At 45.2% G+C, this 19,371-nt stretch overlaps 1 protein-coding gene across 16 annotated transcripts in view; it reads right to left on the bottom strand.

The window, feature by feature from the left end:
• cbfa2t3 (CBFA2/RUNX1 partner transcriptional co-repressor 3) overlaps nt 1-19,371 on the bottom strand; it is a 194,863-nt gene that overhangs the window by 138,162 nt on the left and 37,330 nt on the right. For 2 of the 16 annotated variants that reach the window (XM_068048971.1, XM_068048981.1), the window contains exons 1-2: nt 16,471-16,627; nt 12,032-12,107 (exon numbers count right to left, since the gene is read on the bottom strand). The exons of 3 other annotated variants lie outside the window; for them this stretch is intronic. Coding sequence is in view for 1 of the 13 variants with exons in the window: in XM_068048981.1 (XP_067905082.1) it covers nt 12,032 (1 nt within the window). In the remaining 12 variants the exon portion in view is untranslated. Of the gene's footprint in view, nt 1-12,031; nt 12,108-16,470; nt 16,632-19,371 lie in introns of those variants that run through there. 11 more of the 16 variants (XM_068048979.1, XM_068048967.1, XM_068048963.1 and 8 more) reach the window with 11 other exon arrangements.

Genomic DNA, 19,371 nt, shown 5'->3' with positions numbered 1-19,371 from the left:
TAAGGTTCTGTACAGCTGCAACATGACTTGCCAATTTTTATACTCTATGCCCCGACCGATGAAGGCAAGCATGCTGTATGCCTTCTTGACTACCTTATCCACCTGCGTTGCCACTTTCAGTGACATGTGGACCTGTACGCCCAGATCTCTCTGCCTGTCAATACTCCTAAGGGTTCTGCCATTTACTGTATACCTCCCACCTGCATTAGACCTTCCAAAATGCATTACCTCACATTTGTCCAGATTAAACTCCATCTGCCATTTCTCCGCCCAAGTCTCCAACCGATCTATATCCTGCTGTATCCTCTGACAATCCTCATCATTATCCGGAACTCCACCAACCTTTGTGTCGTCCGCAAACTTACTAATCAGACCAGCTACATTTTCCTCCAAATCATTTATATATACTACAAAGACCAAAGGTCCCAGCACTGATCCCTGCGGAACACCACAAGTCACATCCCATTCAGAAAAACACCCTTCCACTGATACCCTCTGTCTTCTATGACCGAGCCAGTTCTGTATCCATCTTGCCAGCTCACCTCTGATCCCGCGTGACTTCACCTTTTGTACCAGTCTGCCATGAGGGACCTTGTCAAAGGCTTTACTGAAGTCCATATAGATAACATCCACTGCCCTTCCTTCATCAATCATCTTTGTCACTTCCTCAAAAAACTCAATCAAATTAGTAAGACACGACCTCCCCTTCACAAAACCATGCTGCCTCTCGCTAATAAGTTCGTTTGTTTCCAAATTGGAGTAAATCCTGTCCCGAAGAATCCTCTCTAATAATTTCCCTACCGCTGACGTAAGGCTCACCGGCTGATAATTTCCTGGGTTATCCTTGCTACCCTTCTTAAACAAAGGAACAACATTGGCTATTCTCCAGTCCTCTGGGACCTCACCTGTGGCCAATGAGGATGCAAAGATTTCTGTTAAGGCCCCAGCAATTTCTTCCCTTGTCTCCCTCAGTATTCTAGGGTAGATCCCATCAGGCCCTGGAGACTTATCTACCTTAATGCTTTGCAAGACACCCAACAACTCCTCCTTTTTGATAATGAGATGACTGAGACTATCTCCACTCCCTTCCCTCGGCTCATCATCCACCAAGTCCTTCTCTTTGGTGAATACTGATGCAAAGTACTCATTTAGCACCTCGCCCATTTCCTCTGGCTCCACGCATAGATTCCCATCTCTGTCCTTGAGTGGGCCAACCCTTTCCCTGGTTACCCTTTTGCTCTTTATATACGTATAAAAAGCCTTGGGATTTTCCTCAATCCTGTTTGTCAATGACTTTTCATGACCCCTTTTAGCCCTCCTAACTCCTTGCTTAAGCTCCTTCCTACTGTCTTTATATTCCTCAAGGGATTCGTCTGTTCCTAGCCTTCCAGCCCTTACAAATGCTTCCTTTTTCTTTTTGACGGGTCTCACAATATCCCGTGTTATCCAAGCTTCCCGAAACTTGCCAAACTTGTCCTTCTTCCTCACAGGAACATGCTGGTCCTGGATTCTAATCAACTGACGTTTGAAAGACTCCCACATGTCAGATGTTGATTTACCCTCAAACAGCCGCCCCCAATCTAAATTCTTCAGTTCGTGCCTAATATTGTTATAATTAGCCTTCCCCCAATTTAGCACCTTCACCCGAGGACTACTCTTATCCTTATCCACAAGTACCTTAAAACTTATGGAATTATGGTCACTGTTCCCGAAATGCTCCCCCCTGAAACTTCGACCACCTGGCCGGGCTCATTCCCCAATACCAGGTCCAGAATGGCCACATCCCTAGTTGGACTATCTACATATTGTTTCAAGAAGCCCTCCTGGATGCTCCTCACAAATTCTGCCCCATCCAACCCCTAGCACTAAGTGAGTCCCAGTCAATATAGGGGAAGTTAAAATCACCCACCACCACAACCCTGTTACCTTTACATCTTTCCAAAATCTGTCTACATATCTGCTCCTCTACCTCCCACTGGTTGTTGGGAGGCCTGTAGTAAATCCCCAACATCGTGACTGCACCCTTCCTATTCCTGAGCTCCACCCATATTGCCTCGCTGCATGACCCCTCTGAGGTGTCCTCCCGCAGTACAGCTGTGATATTCTCCTTAACCAGTAATGCAACTCCCCACCCCTTTTACATCCCCCTCTATCCCGCCTGAAGCTTCTAAATCCTGGAACATTTAGCTGCCAATCCTGCCCTTCCCTCAAGCAAGTCTCTGTAACAGCAACAACATCATATTTCCAAGTACTAATCCAAGCTCTAAGTTCATCTGCCTTACCTGTTCTACTCGCATTGAAACAAATGCACTTCAGACCACCAGTCCCGCTGTGCTCAGCAACATTTCCCTGCCTACTCTTCCTCTTAGTCTTACTGGCCTTATTTACTATGTCCTCCTCATTTATTTCACTCGCTGTCCTACTGCTCTGGTTCCCACCCCCCTGCCACACTAGTTTAAACCCTCCCGAGTGACGCTAGCAAACCTTGTAGCCAGGATATTAGTGCCCTTCCAGTTTAGATGCAACCCGTCCTTCTTGTACAGGTCCCATCTGTCCCTGAAGAGATCCCAATGATCCAGATATCTGAAACCCTCCCTTCTACACCAGCTGTTCAGCCACGTGTTTAGCTGCACTATCTTCCTATTCCTAGCCTCACTGGCACGTGGCACAGGGAGTAATCCCGTGATTACAACCCTAGAGGTCCTGTCTTTTAACTTACTACCTAACTCCCTAAACCCCCCCTGCAGGACCTCGTCACTCTTCCTGCCTATGTCGTTGGTACCGATGTGTACCACAACCTCTGGCTGTTCACCCTCCCCCTTCAGAATGCCCCCCGTCCGTTCAGAGACATTCTTGCCCCTGGCACCAGGGAGGCAACATACCATCCTGGAGTCTCTTTCACGTCCACAGAAGCTCCTATCTGTGCCCCTGACTATAGAGTCCCCTATAACTATTGCTCTTCTGCGCTTTGTCCCTCCCTGCTGAACAACAGTGCCAGCCGTGGTGCCACTGCTCTGGCTGCTGCTTTTTTCCCCTGATAGGCCATCCCCCCCAACAGTATCCAAAACGGTATACTTGTTAGAGAGGGGGATAGCCACAGGGGATTCCTGCACTGTCTGCCTGCCCCTTCTAGCTGTCACCCATCTATCTGCCTGCACCTTGGGTGTAACCACTTCTCTAAAACTCCTGTCTATGACGCTTTCCACCACCTGCATGCTCCTAAGTGCATCCAGTTGCTGCTCCAACCGATCCATGCGGTCTGTGAGGAGCTGCAACTGGGTACACTTCCTGCAGATGTAGTCGCCCGGAACGCTGGAAGCGTCACGGACCTCCCACATCTCACAGGTGAAGCACTTCACCCCTCTAACTGACATTTCTAGCACTAATTAATAAATTAATTTAAGATAAATAAATACTTATTAAATCCTTACTAAATTATGATACACTTAACTATATAGTCCCTAGTACTAGATTCCTACTGAGACTCGTAAATCTCCTCTGTACCCTCTCTAGTGCAATTACATCCTTTCTGTAATGAGGTGACCAGAACTGCACACAGTACTCAAGTTGTGGCCTAACCAATGAGTTATACAGTTCCAACATAACCTCCCTGATCTTGTATTCTATACCTCGGCTAATAAAGGAAAGGATTCCATATGCCTTCTTAACCACCTTATTGACCTGTCCTGCTACCTTCAGGGATCTGTGGACATTCACTCCACGGTCACTCACTTCCTCTACACTTCTCAGTACTTTCCCATTAATCATGTACTCCTTTGCCTTGTTTGACCTCCACAAATGCATCACCTCACAGTTCTCCAAGCTGAATTCCATTTGCCACTTTTCTGCCCATGTGACCAGACCATCAATATCTTCCTGCAGCCTACCACACGGCCAATCTTTGTGTTGTCTGAAACTTCTTGATCATGCCCCCTACATTTACATCCAAATCGTTAATATATGCCACACAAAGCAGGGGATCCAGTACAGAGCCCTGCAGAACGCCACTGGAAACAGCCCTCCAGTCGCTTAAACACCCGTCAACAATTACCCTTTGTTTCCTGCCACTGAGCCAATTTGTATCCACCTTACTGCATTTCCCTGGAGCATACAAATACATGAATTAGGAGCTGGAATAGGCAACTCAGCCCTTCGAGCCTGCTCCGCCATTCAATAAGTTCATGACTGAATTCATTTCTCCACATTTCCACCTACCCCCGATAACCTTCCACCCACTTGCTTATTAAGAATCTATCTCCCTCTGCCTTAAAAATATTCAAAGACTCTGCTTCCACTGCCTTTTGAAGAAGAGAATTCCAAAGACTCATGACCCTCTGAGAGAAAGAATTTCTCCTCATCTCTGTCTTAAATGGGCGACCCCTTATTTTAAACAGTGACCCCAGTTCTGGATTCTCCCACATGGGGAAACATCCTTTCTACATCCACCCTGTCACGACCGCTCAGGATCTTATATGTTTCAATCATGTCATCTCTTACTCTTCTAAATTCCAGCGGATACAAGCCTAGCCTGTCCAATCTTTCCTCATAAGACAGCCCGCCCATTCCAGGTATTAGTCTAATAAACCTTCTCTATACTGCCTCCAACACATTTATATCCTTCCTTAAATAAGGAGACCAGTACTGTACACAGTACTCCAGATGTGGTCTCACCTTTGCTCTGTATAGCTGAAGCACAACCTCCCTACTTTTGTAACAAAAACAAGAAATGCTGGATTCACTCAGCAGGTCTGGCAGCATCTGTGGAAAGAGAAGCAGAGTTAACGTTTCGGGTCAGTGACCCTTCTTCGGAACACAGGTCACTGACCCGAAACGTTAACTCTGCTTCTCTTTCCACAGATGCTGCCAGACCTGCTGAGTGAATCCAGCATTTCTTGTTTTTGTTTCAGATTTCCAGCATCCGCAGTATTTTGCTCCCTACTTTTGTATTCAATTCCCCTCGCGATAAACGATAACATTCTATTAGCTTTCGTAATTAAGTGCTGTACCTGCGGTTCATGCACTAGAACACCCAGATCCCTTTACATCTCAGAACTCTGCAATCTCTCACCATTTAGATAGTCTTTTTTATTCTTCCTGCCAAAGTGGACAATTTCCCACTTTCCCACATTATACTCCATTTGCCAGATCTTTGCCCACTCACTTAACCTATCCATATCCCTTTGTAGCCTCCTTATGTCCTCTTCACAAGTTACTTTCCTACCTATCTTTGTGTCATCAGCAAATTTAGCAACTACACCTTCGGTCCCTTCATCTAATTCATTTTTATAAATTGTAAAAAGTGGAGGCCCCAGCACTGATCCCTGTGGCACACCACTTGTTACATCTTGCCAAGCAGAAAATGACCCATTAATACCTACTCTCTGTTTCCTGTTAGCTAGCCAATCTTCTATCCATGCCAATAATGTTACCCCCTACACCATGAGCTTTTATTTTCTGCAGTAACCTTTGATGTGGCACCGTATCAAATGCCTTCTGGAAATCTAAGTACAATACATCCACCGGTTCCCCTTTATCCAAAGCACATGTAACTCCCTCAAAGAACTCCAATAAATTGGTTAAACATGATTTCCCTTTCACAAAGCCATGTTGACCTTGTCTGATTACCTTGAATTTTTCTAAATGCCCTGCTATAACGTTTTGAATAATAGCTTCTAACATTTTCCCTAAGACAGATGTTAAGCTAACTGGCCTGTAGTTTCCTGCTTTCTGTCTCCCTCCCTTTTTGAACAAAGGAGTAACATTTGCTACTTTCCAATCTAATGGAACCTTCCCCGAATCTAGGGAATTTTGGAAAATTAAAACTAATGCATCAACTATCTCACTAGCCACTTCTTTTAATACCCTAGGATGAAGTCCATCAGGACCCGGCCTGCAGCTCCAACTATTTGTTCAGTACCACTTTTCTGCTGATTGCAATTTTCTTGAGTTCCTCCCTCCCTTCCATTCCCTGACTTACAGCTAACACTGGGATGTTCCTTGTATCCCATATGATTTTATTTTTTTTAACCAGTCCGCCATGTGGCACCTTGTCAAAAGCCTTGCTAAAATCCATGTAGACCACATCAACTGCACTACCCTCATCTACTTTCCTTGTTAATTCTTCAAAAAAAGTAATAGTGAGGGATTCAGCAAAGGTAATGCTGTTGAATGTCATGGGGAGATGGTTAGATTCTGATGAAGGGTCACTGACCTGAAACGTTAACTCTGCTTCTTTTTCCACAGATGCTGCCAGACCTGTTGAGTATTTCCAGCATTTCTTGTTTTTATTTCAGATTTCCAGCATCTGCAGCATTGTGCTTTTATTTTGGTTAGATTCTTTATTGTTTGAGATCGTCATTGCCTGGCACTTGTGTGGCGCAAATGTTACTTGCCATTTATCAGCCCAAGCCTGAATGTTATCCAGGTCTTGCTGCATATCGACATGGACTGCTTCAGTCTCTGAGGAGTCGTGAATGGTACAGAACATCATACAATCATCAGCAGATATCCCCACTTCTGACTTTATGACCAATAAACTTTTATTACCATTGTACTTGTTTGGAAGTATTATTCAATTCACAACTATTTTAAAATTTTGTTGAAATGTGTCAGTCCTGTTTTTCATTATTGTTGGCATTTGAGTAACAGCATTCTGGCTCTTAAGGTATTGCATTTTTGACTAAATTTTAAAAATAGCTCTTGTTAGTAAAGTTACCAACCTCTGGGCTGGTGCCTGATCTTGATGCTGAGTTTCATGCCTTAGATTGTTTGAACATCTCTCTGCCACTCTCTTCCTGTCTCTCTCAGCAGCATTACAGTATTAACAGTGTCGCTAACAGCATCTCACTGGTCAGGAAGGGAGATCAACACCAATAGTACAAGCTCAGGTAGAAGATTGAATTTCTAAACAAGGGTGAAAAATTTGTCCTGCATGTCTCGCATGTATCAGGTGAAACAAATATACAGATGCTGTGAGCAGCTGAGAGGAAATACAGCCGGCATTTCTGGGCGTTAATTACGGCAGTGATATTTACTCACTCTGTCATCTGCATAACAAAACACTTAATTGACTGCAAAAATAATCCATTAGGTTGAGTAATGAGAGTGTGGGATGTTAAGGTGCTCATGTTTCGAGAGGGAATTGGAAATGATGGGAGCTGAACTCTCAAACTCATTACCTCTTAGACAGATACAGTGAGACAGAAGTAGTGACAGAGGTGCTCATCTGGGATATGTTGGGATGAGGGATGCTGCTTCTTGCCTGGTTTTACAAGGTCCAACATTGAGGCAGGTTGGGGCTGGAGGTGATGGTGGGGGGGGGGGGGGGTAAGAGAGACAAGACTGGGTGAAAGGAACTACACAGACACCGTGAACTCTGGTCTACTGCCCACCATCCTGCTCTTCATTAATTATGTTGATCTTTGCCAGTTCAGTAAGGAACTGTGCAACTCCCATGAGCAGAGATATCCATCTCTGGATATGAGATATCCATCAGTGAAAGCAACAGAACAATCAATTTTTAAAAAATCTACATCCACAACCTGAACCATTTATGTTAGAAACTACTGGAATTACAGGTTCTCACACTTCCTACTGGCTCTGAGTTGTTGCTAACAGATAGTTCTAGAAATAGCCCAGATAGTAAATACAATTGGACCAGCAGCGAGGCAGTGGGACACTGGGTAATGTGGTCCCGGGAAACCAATACATCCCATCCAAGTTTGGATAGGAGGGCAGCTCCCATGTCTAAAGCAAGCTGTCCAAGTAAGAGGAACCTCCTTATAGTGGAGATAGCAAGCTGGCAGGAAAGGAGCAACTTGCAGACTCCGGATATCTGAGTAGCAGGAACACAGATAACAGCGCACTGCATATGTCATGTGGCTGGGCCAAGGGAGGGAAGTGGAGAAGTGCTGTTGCTGCAGATACTGCCCCTGGCATGACACTGGGGGATAAACAAAGGGCTGCATCCCACCATCAGTGTCAGCGAGGCACTTGCCATTAGGACCATGTTTACAAGAGACTACAAAGGCTCTGCTGTATCCACATGGCCACATGAATAGGCGCTTCACCAATACCATCACTGCCATTCAGACTACAACACTGCTGTAAAAAGTAGTCGCACACAACCTGAGAACATAAAAGATTATTCAGTCCACCTCACCAGCCTAAAATATTCTAAAAAATCAAACATTTTCCAAAGCTCCACCGATTCACTTCAAGACGCTTAGCCTGATAGCACCAGCAAACTTTAATTGCACCAATAGTAATGTTGTACAACAGCAGTGTTGTAGTCTGAATGGCAGTGATGGTATTGGTGAAGCACCTATTCATGTGGCCATGTGGATACAGCAGAGCCTTTGTAGCCTCTTGTAAACATGATCCCAATGACAATATGAAAGGCACAATTCAGCGTAGCGGCGCCTCATCAGACCCCTTTCCTATCCTGAGTGGCGTGAAACAGGGCTGTGTTCTCGCACCTACAGTCTTTGGGATCTTCTCCCTGCTGCTCTCACATGCGTTCAAGTCTTCAGAAGGAATTTTCCTCCACGCAAGATCAGGTGGCAGGTTGTTCAACCTTGCCCGTCTAAGAGCGAAGTCCAAAGTACGGAAAGTCCTCATCAGGGAACTCCTCTTTGCTGATGATGCTGCATTAACATCTCACACTGAAGAGTGGCTGCAGAAACTCATCGACAGGTTTGCAGCTGCCTGCAACGAATTTGGCCTAACCATCAGCCTCAAGAAAACGAACATCATGGGACAGGACGTCACAAATGCCCCATCCATAAATATCAGCGACCACACTCTGGAAGTGGTTCAAGAGTTCACCTACCTAGGCTCAGCTATCACCAGTAACCTGTCTCTCGATGCAGAAATCAACAAGCGCACGGGAAAGGCTTCCACTGCTATGTCCAGACTGGCCAAGAGAGTGCGGGAAAATGGCGCACTAACACAGAACACAAAAGTCCAAGTGTATCAAGCCTGTGTCCTCAGTACCTTGCTCTACGGCAGCGAGGCCTGGACAACGTACGTCAGCCAAGAGCGACGTCTCAATTCATTCCATCTTCGCTGCCTCCGGAGAATCCTTGGCATCAGGTGGCAGGACCATATCTCCAACACTGAAGTCCTCGAGGCGGCCAACATCCCCAGCATATACACCCTACAAAGCTTGGCCATGTGAGCCGCGTGGAAGTTGGCAGGATCCCCAAGGACACATTGTACAGCGAGCTCGTCACTGGTATCAGACCCACCGGCCGTCCTTGTCTCCGCTTTAAAGACGTCTGCAAACGTGACATGAAGTCCTGTGACATTGATCACAAGTCGTGGGAGTCAGTTGCCAGCGATCTTGAGAGCTGACGGGCAGCCATAAAGGCGGGGCTAAAGTGTGGCGAGTCGAAGAGACTTAGCAGTTGGCAGGAAAAAAGACAGAAGCGCAAGGAGAGAGCCAACTGTGTAACAGCCCTGTCAACCAATTTTATCTACAGCACCTGTGGAAGAGTCTGTCACTCTAGAATTGGCCTTTATAGCCATTCCAGGCGCTGCTTCACAAACCACTGACCACCTCCAGGCGCTTATCCATTGTCTCTCAAGACAAGGAGGCCAAAGAAGTAATGGGAGTCCTTATATTGTATTATGAATGATGGAAGTCTTTATAGTGTATGGTTAGTGATGATGTCCTGCACTATGTTGTTAGTGATGGCTGTTCTCATATTGTGTCAATAATGGCAGCCCATATATTGCGTCAGTGATAGGGGTCCTTATATCGTGTCATTAGTGATATGGGTCCTCGTATTAGAATTAGAATTAGAACATTACAGCGCAGTACAGGCCCTTCGGCCCTCGATGTTGCGCCGACCTGTGAAACCATCTGACCTACACTATTCCATTTTCATCCATATTGTGTGAGTGATGGATGTTATATTCCAGAAATGCAGTTGGTGAAGGATAGAACTAGAGCCAACCTTAATAATTTTGTAATCATTTATTTAGTTACACACTGCAAGAATACACCTCCAAATCCAACAACTACAGTCTCAGTCTGTGTCTATTTATAGGGGCTCAAGCAAATCCCCAGTTAATGCCCACCACCTGCATACAATTAAACACAATTAATATGCAATTAACAATGGGGTCCTTATACTGCGTCTTCAGTGGTGGGGTCCTTGTACTGAGTTGTCAGTAATGGGGGTCCTTATATTTGTGTCGTTAGTGATGGGCAGTGTTCTCTTTAATGCCTCTTCCCTGTTCGCAGCCATTTTGGGCATTCCCGTTAAGATTGCCACACAGAAGAATATGTGCACATCTTAAAGGGACCGCTGCTTGCGTGTGCCCTGTTAGTCCCCTGCACAGCACACTCCTGATTACTGTGCAGCCAAGATCTTCGAGGGAATGTTGGTGATGGGAGCCCCTCCACTGTCATTATGACACGGTCCTTGTGTCAATAGTGTTGGGGGTCCTTACATTGTCACTGTTGAAATCCTATATTCCTATCCACAATCTTTTTTTCCGACCCAATGGTTTAAACAAATGCCTAGAATTAACTCTGCTCCCTTCGCACTATGTAATTCTGGCAACACTAGGTGCTTGATGGTCGGTACAGACACGATGGGCCAAAGGGCCTGTTTCTGTGCTGTATAGCTCTATGAATCTATGACTACCTCATTGGCTTAGCTTGTACCAATGGGTTCTTTCCCTTCCTGACACAGAACAATAGCCTCCTTTCCTGTCTAGTCTGTCCTTTTTTGCATGTTGCACTCCTTTCCATCATGGGGATTAATAATGCTCATGATCCCTATTACATCATACTTCCCAAATACCACAATAGCCTCGAGTTCAGTATCTTCCAGCATTCTCACCTACCCACCTAAACCTACCCTTCACAGCATCCCTTTGTAGTGGGTTTCCTCCGGGTGCTCCGGTTTCCTCCCACAGCCAAAGACTTGCAGGTTGATAGGTAAATTGGCCATTATAAATTGTCCCTAGTATAGGTAGGTGGTTGGGGAATATAGGGGATGTGGTACGAATATGGGATTAGTGTAGGATTAAGTATAAATGGGTGGTTGATGGTCGGCACAGACTCGGTGGGCCGAAGGGCCTGTTTCAGTGCTGTATCTCTAAATAAATAATAAATAAATCTGATCTCTATTTTATTGTCTGATGACAACAGTGCAGTCAAGGTACATTCCCACGAGAGGAAAGGTAGGGCAAACAGATCCAGAGCTTCCGGGATGACGATAGAGAGCAAGTAGAAACAGAAAAATGATGCATATGACAGATCTCAGGTGGATAATACAACCGAGAACCTGGCTGAATACAGAAGGTTCCGAAGGGAAGTGAAAAAGTAAATAAGAGAAGCAAAGAGAGAGTATGAGATGAAAATGGCAGCTAAGATAAAAGGGAATCTAAAAGTCTTCAATAGGTCCATAAATAGTAAAAGAATGGTAAAAGGAGGAGCGGGGCCAATTAGGGACCTAAAAGGGGATTTATGCATGGAGGCGGGGGCATGGCTGAGATAATAAATGAGTACTTTGCATCTGTCCTTATCAAGGAAGATGCTGTCAAAGTCATAGTAAAAGAGAAGGTAGTTGAGAAACTGGATGGGCTAAAGGTTGATAGGATGAGGTATTAGATAGGCTGGCTGTACTTAAAAGTTGATAAGTCACCAGGACCAGATGAGATGTATCCAAGGATACTGAGGAATGCAAGATTGAAAATTACACAGGCACTGGCCATAATTTTCCAATCTTCTTTAGATACAGGGATGGTGCCAGAGGACTGGAGAATTTCAAATGTTACACCCTTGTACACAGGCCAGCAGCTATAGGCCAGTCAGTTTAACCTCGGTTAACTGTCAACCTTTGTTTGAAATTTAAACCAGGCAGCTTGACTCTGATTGGTCAAGGCATTGCCCTGAAGAATGAACCGGCGAATGACTGCCACTTATTTTGTTCTGCTGAAACTGGCGCAATGTTTGTACATATTCTTTTCATCTGCAAAGAACAGGGCCCTGTGTATTAATATATGTAGAGTTCACTTGCCAACCAATCAGCACTCTCTGCTCATGCAGGATAAGTTGTGTTCCCTTACATTGGTTATTCTTGCGAATTGTCCTGATGAGTACAAGATACAAAGCTTCAACAACATATCTCTATTTTCAGCAATAGTCAAGTTCTGTACTACTAAACAACTATAAAGAATACAATTCTAAAGTAGGTGAAGGAGCAGCATGACCTGGGGGTATATGTGCACAAAGCATTGAAGAAAGCAGTTAATAAAGCATACAGGATCCTGGGCTGTATAAATAGGGGAATAGAGTACAAGGACAAGGAGATAATAAACCTGTATAAGACACTGGTTTGACCTCAACTGGAATATCGTCCAGTTCTGGGCACCACAATTTAGGAAGGATGTTAAGTCATTAGAGAGGGTGCAGAAAAGATTCACGAGAATGGTTCCAGAGATGAGGAGCTTCAGTTGATTGAACAGGTTGGAGAAGCTGGGGCTGTTCTCCTTGGAAAAGAGAAGATTAAGAGGAGATTTGATAAAGGTGTTCAAAATCATGAGGGGTCTGGACAGAGTAGATAGGGAGAAACTGATCCCACCCATTGGCAGAAAGATCCAGAACAAGAGGACACCGATTTAAGGTGATTAGCAAAAGAAGCAACGCCAATATGAGGAAAACAGTTTTACACAGCAAGTGGTTAGGATCTGGCATGTACTGCCTGACATGGGCATGTGGGCATCGCTGACAAGGCCAGCAGTTGTTGCCCATCCCTAATTACCCTTGACAGGCTTGCTAGACCATTTCAGAGGGCAGTTAAGAGTCAACCAGATTGCTGTGGGTCTGGAGTCACATGTAGGCCAAACCAGGTAACGACAGCAGATTTCCTTCCCTAAAGGACATTAGTGAACCAGATAGGTTTTTACAACAATCAATGATAGTTTCATGGCAGCATTATTGAGAGCAGCTTTCAATTCAAGATTTTTAATTAATTGAATTTAAATTCCACCAGCTGCCCTGGTGGGTTTGAACCCATGTCCCCAAGGCATTAGAACACAAGAATACAAGAAATAGGAGTAGAAGTAGACCATATGGCCCATCGAGTCTGCTCCACCATTCAATACGATCATGGCTGATCTTGAGCTTCAATTCCACTTTCTTGCCCGCTCCCCATATCCCTTGATTCCCTGAGAGATCAAAAATCTATCTATCCCAGCCTTAAATATATTCAATGATAGAAAATCCACAACCCTCTGGGGTAGAGAATTCCAAAGATTCACAACCCTTTGAGTGAAGTAATTTCTCCTCATCTCAGTCCTGAATGATTGGCCCCTTATCCTGAGACTGTGTCCCCGTGTTCTAGATTCCCTGACCAGTGGAAATAATCTCTGAGCTTCTACCCTATCAAACCCTTTCAGAATCTTGTATGTCTCAATTAAATTATCTCTCATTCTTCTAAACTCCAGAGGATATAGTCCTTATTTACTCAGCCTCATCATTGGACAACCCTTTCACAACCCTGAGACCAACTTAGTAAATCTTCGCTGCACTGCCTCCAGTGCAAGTATATCCTTTCTTAAATATGGAGACCAAAACTGCACACAGTATTCTGGGTGCAGTCTCACCAAAGTCCTAAACAATTTTAGTAAGACTTCTTTATTCCTGTACTCCAATCCCCTTGCAATAAAGGCTAACATGCCATTTGCCTTCCTAATAGCCTGCTGCATCTGCATGTTAACTTTGTACATTCCTTGTACGAGTTCCCCCAAGTCTCTCTGAACACCAACACTTAACAGTTTCACATCTTTTAAAAAATATTCTGTTTTTCTATTTTTAGGACCAAAGTGAACAACTTCACACTTCCCTACATTATACTCCATTTGTCATCTTGTTACCCACTCACCTAACCTGTCTATATCTCTTTGCAGCCTCTCTACATCCTCCCTGCAGCTTACTTTTCCACTGAGCTTTGTATCATCAGCAAACTTAGATACATTAAGTTAGCCTGGGCCTCTCTATTACTAATCCAGTGACATTACCACTATGCCACCATCTCCCCCGTGTGGTGGAGGCAGATTCAATCGAGGCCTTCAAAAGAGAATTGGATAATTATCTGAAAAGAAAAAATCTGCATGGCTGCAGGGAAAAGGCAGGAGAGTGGGACTAGGTGAGTTACTCTTACAGAGAGTCAGCAGAGACACGATGGGCCAAATGGCCTCCTTCTGTGCTTTAACCATTCTAAGATTTTATGAACAGCTTTTATTTATATAGTGCCTTTCACGCTATAAAATGTCCCAAGGTGCTTCACAGGAGCATTATAAAACAAAATATGACACCGAGCTACATAAGGATCTATTAGGTCAGATGACCAGAAAGCTTGGTCAAAGAGGTCAGTTTTAAGGGGTGTCTTAAAGGAGGAATGTGATGTGGAGAGGCGGAGAGGTGAAGCAAGGGAATTCCAAAACTTAGGCCCTAAGCAGAATGCACGGCAGCCAATTGTGGAGTGATTAAAATTGGGGACGCACAAGACCCCAGAATTGGTTGAGCGCAGATATCGCAGAGGGTTGTGGGGCTGGAGGAAGTTACAGAGATAGGGAGAGATGAGACCATGGAGGGATTTGAAAACAAGGATGAGAATTTTAAGATCAAGATGTTGCTTGACGGGGAGCCAATGTAGATCAGCAAGCACGGGAGTAACGGGGGACAGGACTTGGTGCGAGTTAAGACATGGGGCAGCAGAGTTCTGGATGACCTCATGTTTCCATAGGCTAGAATGTGGGTGACCAGCCAGGAATGCGTTGAAATGGTCAAGTCTTGAGGTAACAAAGACATGAATGAGGGTTTCAGCAGCAGATGAGCTGAGACAGGGTGAAGTTGGGTAGTATTCCAAAGGTGAAAATAGGCAGTCTTAATGTTGGCGCAAATATATTGTCAGAAGCTCATCTCGGGGTCAAATATAACACCAAGATTGCGAACAGAATGGTTAAATCTCCCCTCCAACTTTACTAGTTTAAATCCTCCCCTACTACTCCCCTATCTATCTACCCTCTACAAGAAGGCTGGCACTGGTTCAATTTAAGTGAATCATGAGTTGATGTTTCAAATCTGTTTCGATCTGACTGTTTCAGCACAAGGCAGTGGGAGTAACTCTGAAATACCCATGAGTTTGTGCCTCTAATCTGGAAGCTAACCCCCTACCAAACCTCCACCCCACCCTTTCCTACATTATTGATTGCTGTATGGATCATGAATTCTATCTGAATTTCCTCCTATGTGCTCCATTAGCTTATGCACTCTTGGTCATGGCTGCAAACAAGCAAGTCTATTCGTCTTGTTATGGAAACCCCCTAATACACATCTGTTCCTGTGAATAACATCTCTGTTTTCCCCATGGGTAACACCTTGCTCCCCAGTGTTGTGGTGTCACTCTGTGCCTTCACCCATGTCCTCATCACAGCTCTCAAGATAGTGATCCAACAGATGATTCCAGGTTCTTAAGGGTTTTCCTATGGTGGTTCCCCCAAGGGCAATCACACAGTTCCCCCTCTGTTTCACCAATTACCCTATCTGTGGGGTGATCTTTCGGGAATGAATCTTCCAGAATGCTGTTCTGTCCAAGTGTTTAGGGGAGCTCAACCAGCTCGTTCCCCCAGCTCAACATCCCAATGCTTGAACAGCTGAACTCTGACACTTTGTGCAATTGTATAGGGTAATGTACAGATCCAAGATAATCCCCATCACACACACACACACGACTAGACCAGCTCCTGGCCCCATGTCTATACCCTCAAGCTTTGGGATTCATTTTCTTGCATACCTGCCCTAGTCCTAGCTTCAGGCTTTCTCCTTCTCAGCACCAAACTTCCTCTCTCACCTTCTCTCAGTTAAAATTCACTCTGTCATCTTTTCACACAATCGGCCTCTGGGAACTGAAGTGTCCTCTGACTTGCACACCAATGTATTTTAGAATTTTACACGAATTACTTTCAACCTGTTTTCGTTGGCTTCTCACTGCTGTTTTACTGGCTTAACACAATTTAAAATGTCTTGTGTCTTAATCCATGAGTCCTTATTTCTATATACGCTCATTAAACCCACCTTTTGTGCTTATCCTAACTGCAGTGTTGAGTAAACAATTATTTTGGGGTAAGGGGAGAAGATGACAAGCCAGTGCTAGTTGGTTGGCTCTTGCAAAAAATGCACAGACCCTTAACCTGCTCTTACCTTCCACTGTGACTTGTGTATCTCCGTGCTCTGCCAGGGCAAGGAGATTTAGAAAGCCCTTACTGTCCACTGTGTGAATGCAAGGATTCACCAGATAACCCCATCACTGCCCAGACACTAGTGCCAGAAGACTACACCATGCTCCTGACTGACTCACAATGGCAGGGTAAGGAGTTATGTAGAAAAACTAAGTCTTGGGGAGATTGAAAAAAATTAAACACACATTGAATAAATGATTGCGTACTCACCCGTTTCAATTCACATCTGCTGGGGCTGCCAGAGTAATATGGTCCCAAACTGCTACTGCAATCTCTGTGGGGATGCGACTGATGTCAGACAGTCCTCCCCCTTGTGTCATATGGCTGGCATGAGCAGGAAGTACGAGTTATTAATAGGAGTTTGTGTTTGCAGCTGTGAGTGTGTACACAGCTACTCCACGGACATCTGCAACCTCACTGCTACAAGCAGTAAGCAGGGTTTTAACTTCCTAACACCTGCAACGCTCAGCACCAATAGCAAGTTTACTAATTGGCTTCTTTGACTTAAGGTTGCACCAACATTTAAACATTGGCATTTCTTCTTCACTGATCTGACTGGTCAGAATACAGGCCATTCTATTGAAAATCACTTTCAATAAAGATACAGAGTGAAATTCAGGAAGAAGACAACAACCAGTGCAGGTTTCTGGCAATTTGGGATGAGGAGAAAGGGTGGATGTACCAAGTCCTGTGGTACACAAGAACTGCTTTACGATAACAATGATTGAAAGTGCCTTACACTGATCAGTCCAAGTCTCTTACTTTCCTGCCAAATACATCAAGCAAACTATGCCCTGAAGAGTGAATACTAACTGCACTGTTACAGTGAGTAACCCTTAGCCTGCAGAAAGAAAGGTAATGCTGCACTGTGACACAGAGTAATGGCAGCATTTAGTACCCATTCTCAGAATTTTCCCCCCGATTCCCATTGACTCCAGTTTTTCTAGGGCTCCTTGATGCCATACTCGGTCAAATGCTGCCTTGATGTCAAGGGCAGTCACTTTCACCTCACCTCTTGAGTTCAGCTCTGCTGTCCATGTTTGAACCAAGGCTGTAATGAGTTCAGGAGCTGAGTGGCCCTGGCGGAACCCAAACTGAGCGTCACTGAGCAGATTATTGCTAAGCAAGTGCCGCTTGATAGCACTGTCGACGACACCTTCCATCACTTTGCTGATGATTGAGAGTAGACTGATAGAGCAGTAATTAGCCGGGTCATAAGATCATAAAATTGGCCAGGCCATAAGATGACAGAGCGTTGCTGCTGATGGCCCACACTGCCTTATGGATGCCCAGTTTTCTGCTGCTAGATCTGTTCTGAATCTATCCCATTTAAAACAGTGGTAGTGCCCTGATTGAGAAGATATGACTTTGTCTCCACAAGGAATGTGCAGTGGTCATGGATAGATCCATCTACGACAAGTAGATTGGTGAGGACAAGGTCAAGTAAGTTTTTCCTTGTGTTGATTCTCTCACCACCTGCCCCAGGCCCAGGCTGGCAGTTATGTCTTTCAGGACTCGGCCAGCTTGGTCAGTAGTGGTGCTACAGATCCACTCTTGATGATGGAAATTGATGTTCCCCACCCTTCTGCGCCCTTGCTGCTCTCAATGCTTCTTGTAGTGTTCAGTAGAGCACTGATTCATCAGCTGAGGGGATGCAGTAGGTGGCAATCAGCAGGTTTCCTTGCCCATGTTTGACCTGATGCCATGAGATTTCATGGGGTCCAGAGTCAACGTTGAGGACCCCTAGGCCACACCCTGACTCTAAACCAATCGCAGGTCTGTCCTGCCAGTGGGATAGGACATACCTAAGGATGGCAATGAAGGAGTCTGGAACCAGCTAAGCGAAGGTCTTTGTGATGAAGAAGTTATGGCACCAGATGCTTAACTCGGGTTAAATAGAATGCCACAGTTGTGGACAGTTTCAATCTGAAGCAATGACCAGGCAGGGATAGAACCAGTGCAAAGGCAACAGAGTTTGCATCAAGGACTGAAGATAATGCCTTTGGTCTTCCCAATGTTTAACGAGAGGAAACTGCAGCTCATCCAAGACTGGCTATCGTACAAGCTGTCTAACAGCAGAGGCAGTGGCGAGGTGACAGTGGCTGTGGAGAGTTAGAGCAGAGTGTCATCAGCGTACATGTGGAAGTTGACCCCATGTCTTTTTTTTATTATTTGCTTCATGGGATGTAGGCATCGCTGGCCAGGCCAGCATTTATTGCCCATCCGCAGTTGGTGGTGAGCTGCCTTCTTGAACCACTGCAATCCATGTGGTGTAGGTACACCTACAGTGCTGATAGGAAGGGAGTTCCAGGATTTTGACCCAGCGACAGTGAAGGAAAGATGATATAGTTCCAAGTCAGGATGGTGTGTGGCTTGGAGGGGAACTTGCAGGTGGTGGTGTTCCCATGCATTTGCTGCCCTTGTCCTTCTAGTTGGTAGAGGTTGCTGGTTTGGAAGGTGCTGCCTGAGTAGCATGGTTGCAAAGTAGCAAGGTGCATGGTTGCAGTGCATCTTGTAGATGGTACACACTGCTGCCACTGTGCGTTGCTGGTGGAGGGAGTGAATGTTTGTGAATGGGGTTCCAATCAAACAGATTGCTTTGTCCTGGATGGTGTCGAGCTTCTTGAGTGTTGTTGGAGCTGCACCCATCAAGGCAAGTGGAGAGTATTCCATCACACTCCTGACTTGTGCCTTGTAGATGGTGGACAGGCTTTGGGGAGGCTTTGAGTTACTCGCCGCAGGATTCCTAGCCTCTGACCTGCTCTTGTAGCCACGGTATTTATATGGCTACTCCAGTTCAGGTTCTGGTCAATGGTAACCCCTAGGATAGAAGTGGGGGATTCAGCGATCGCAATGCCATTGAATGTCAAGGGGAGATGGTTAGATTCTCTATCTGGAGATGGTCATTGCCTGGCACTTGTGTGGCATGAATGTTATTTGCCACTTATCAGCCCAAGCCTGGATATTGCACAGGTCTTGCTGCATTTCTGTACGGACTGCTTCAGTATTTGAGGAGTCACGAATGGTGCTGAACATTGTGCAGTCATCAGCGAACATCCCCACTTCTGACCTTATGATAGAGGGAAGGTCATTGATGAAGCAGCTGAAGAT

This window comes from Heterodontus francisci, chromosome 17 (genome assembly GCF_036365525.1).
Source record: "Heterodontus francisci isolate sHetFra1 chromosome 17, sHetFra1.hap1, whole genome shotgun sequence".
Taxonomy (NCBI): domain Eukaryota; kingdom Metazoa; phylum Chordata; class Chondrichthyes; order Heterodontiformes; family Heterodontidae; genus Heterodontus; species Heterodontus francisci.
This window is presented reverse-complemented; position numbering and strand designations above follow the sequence as displayed.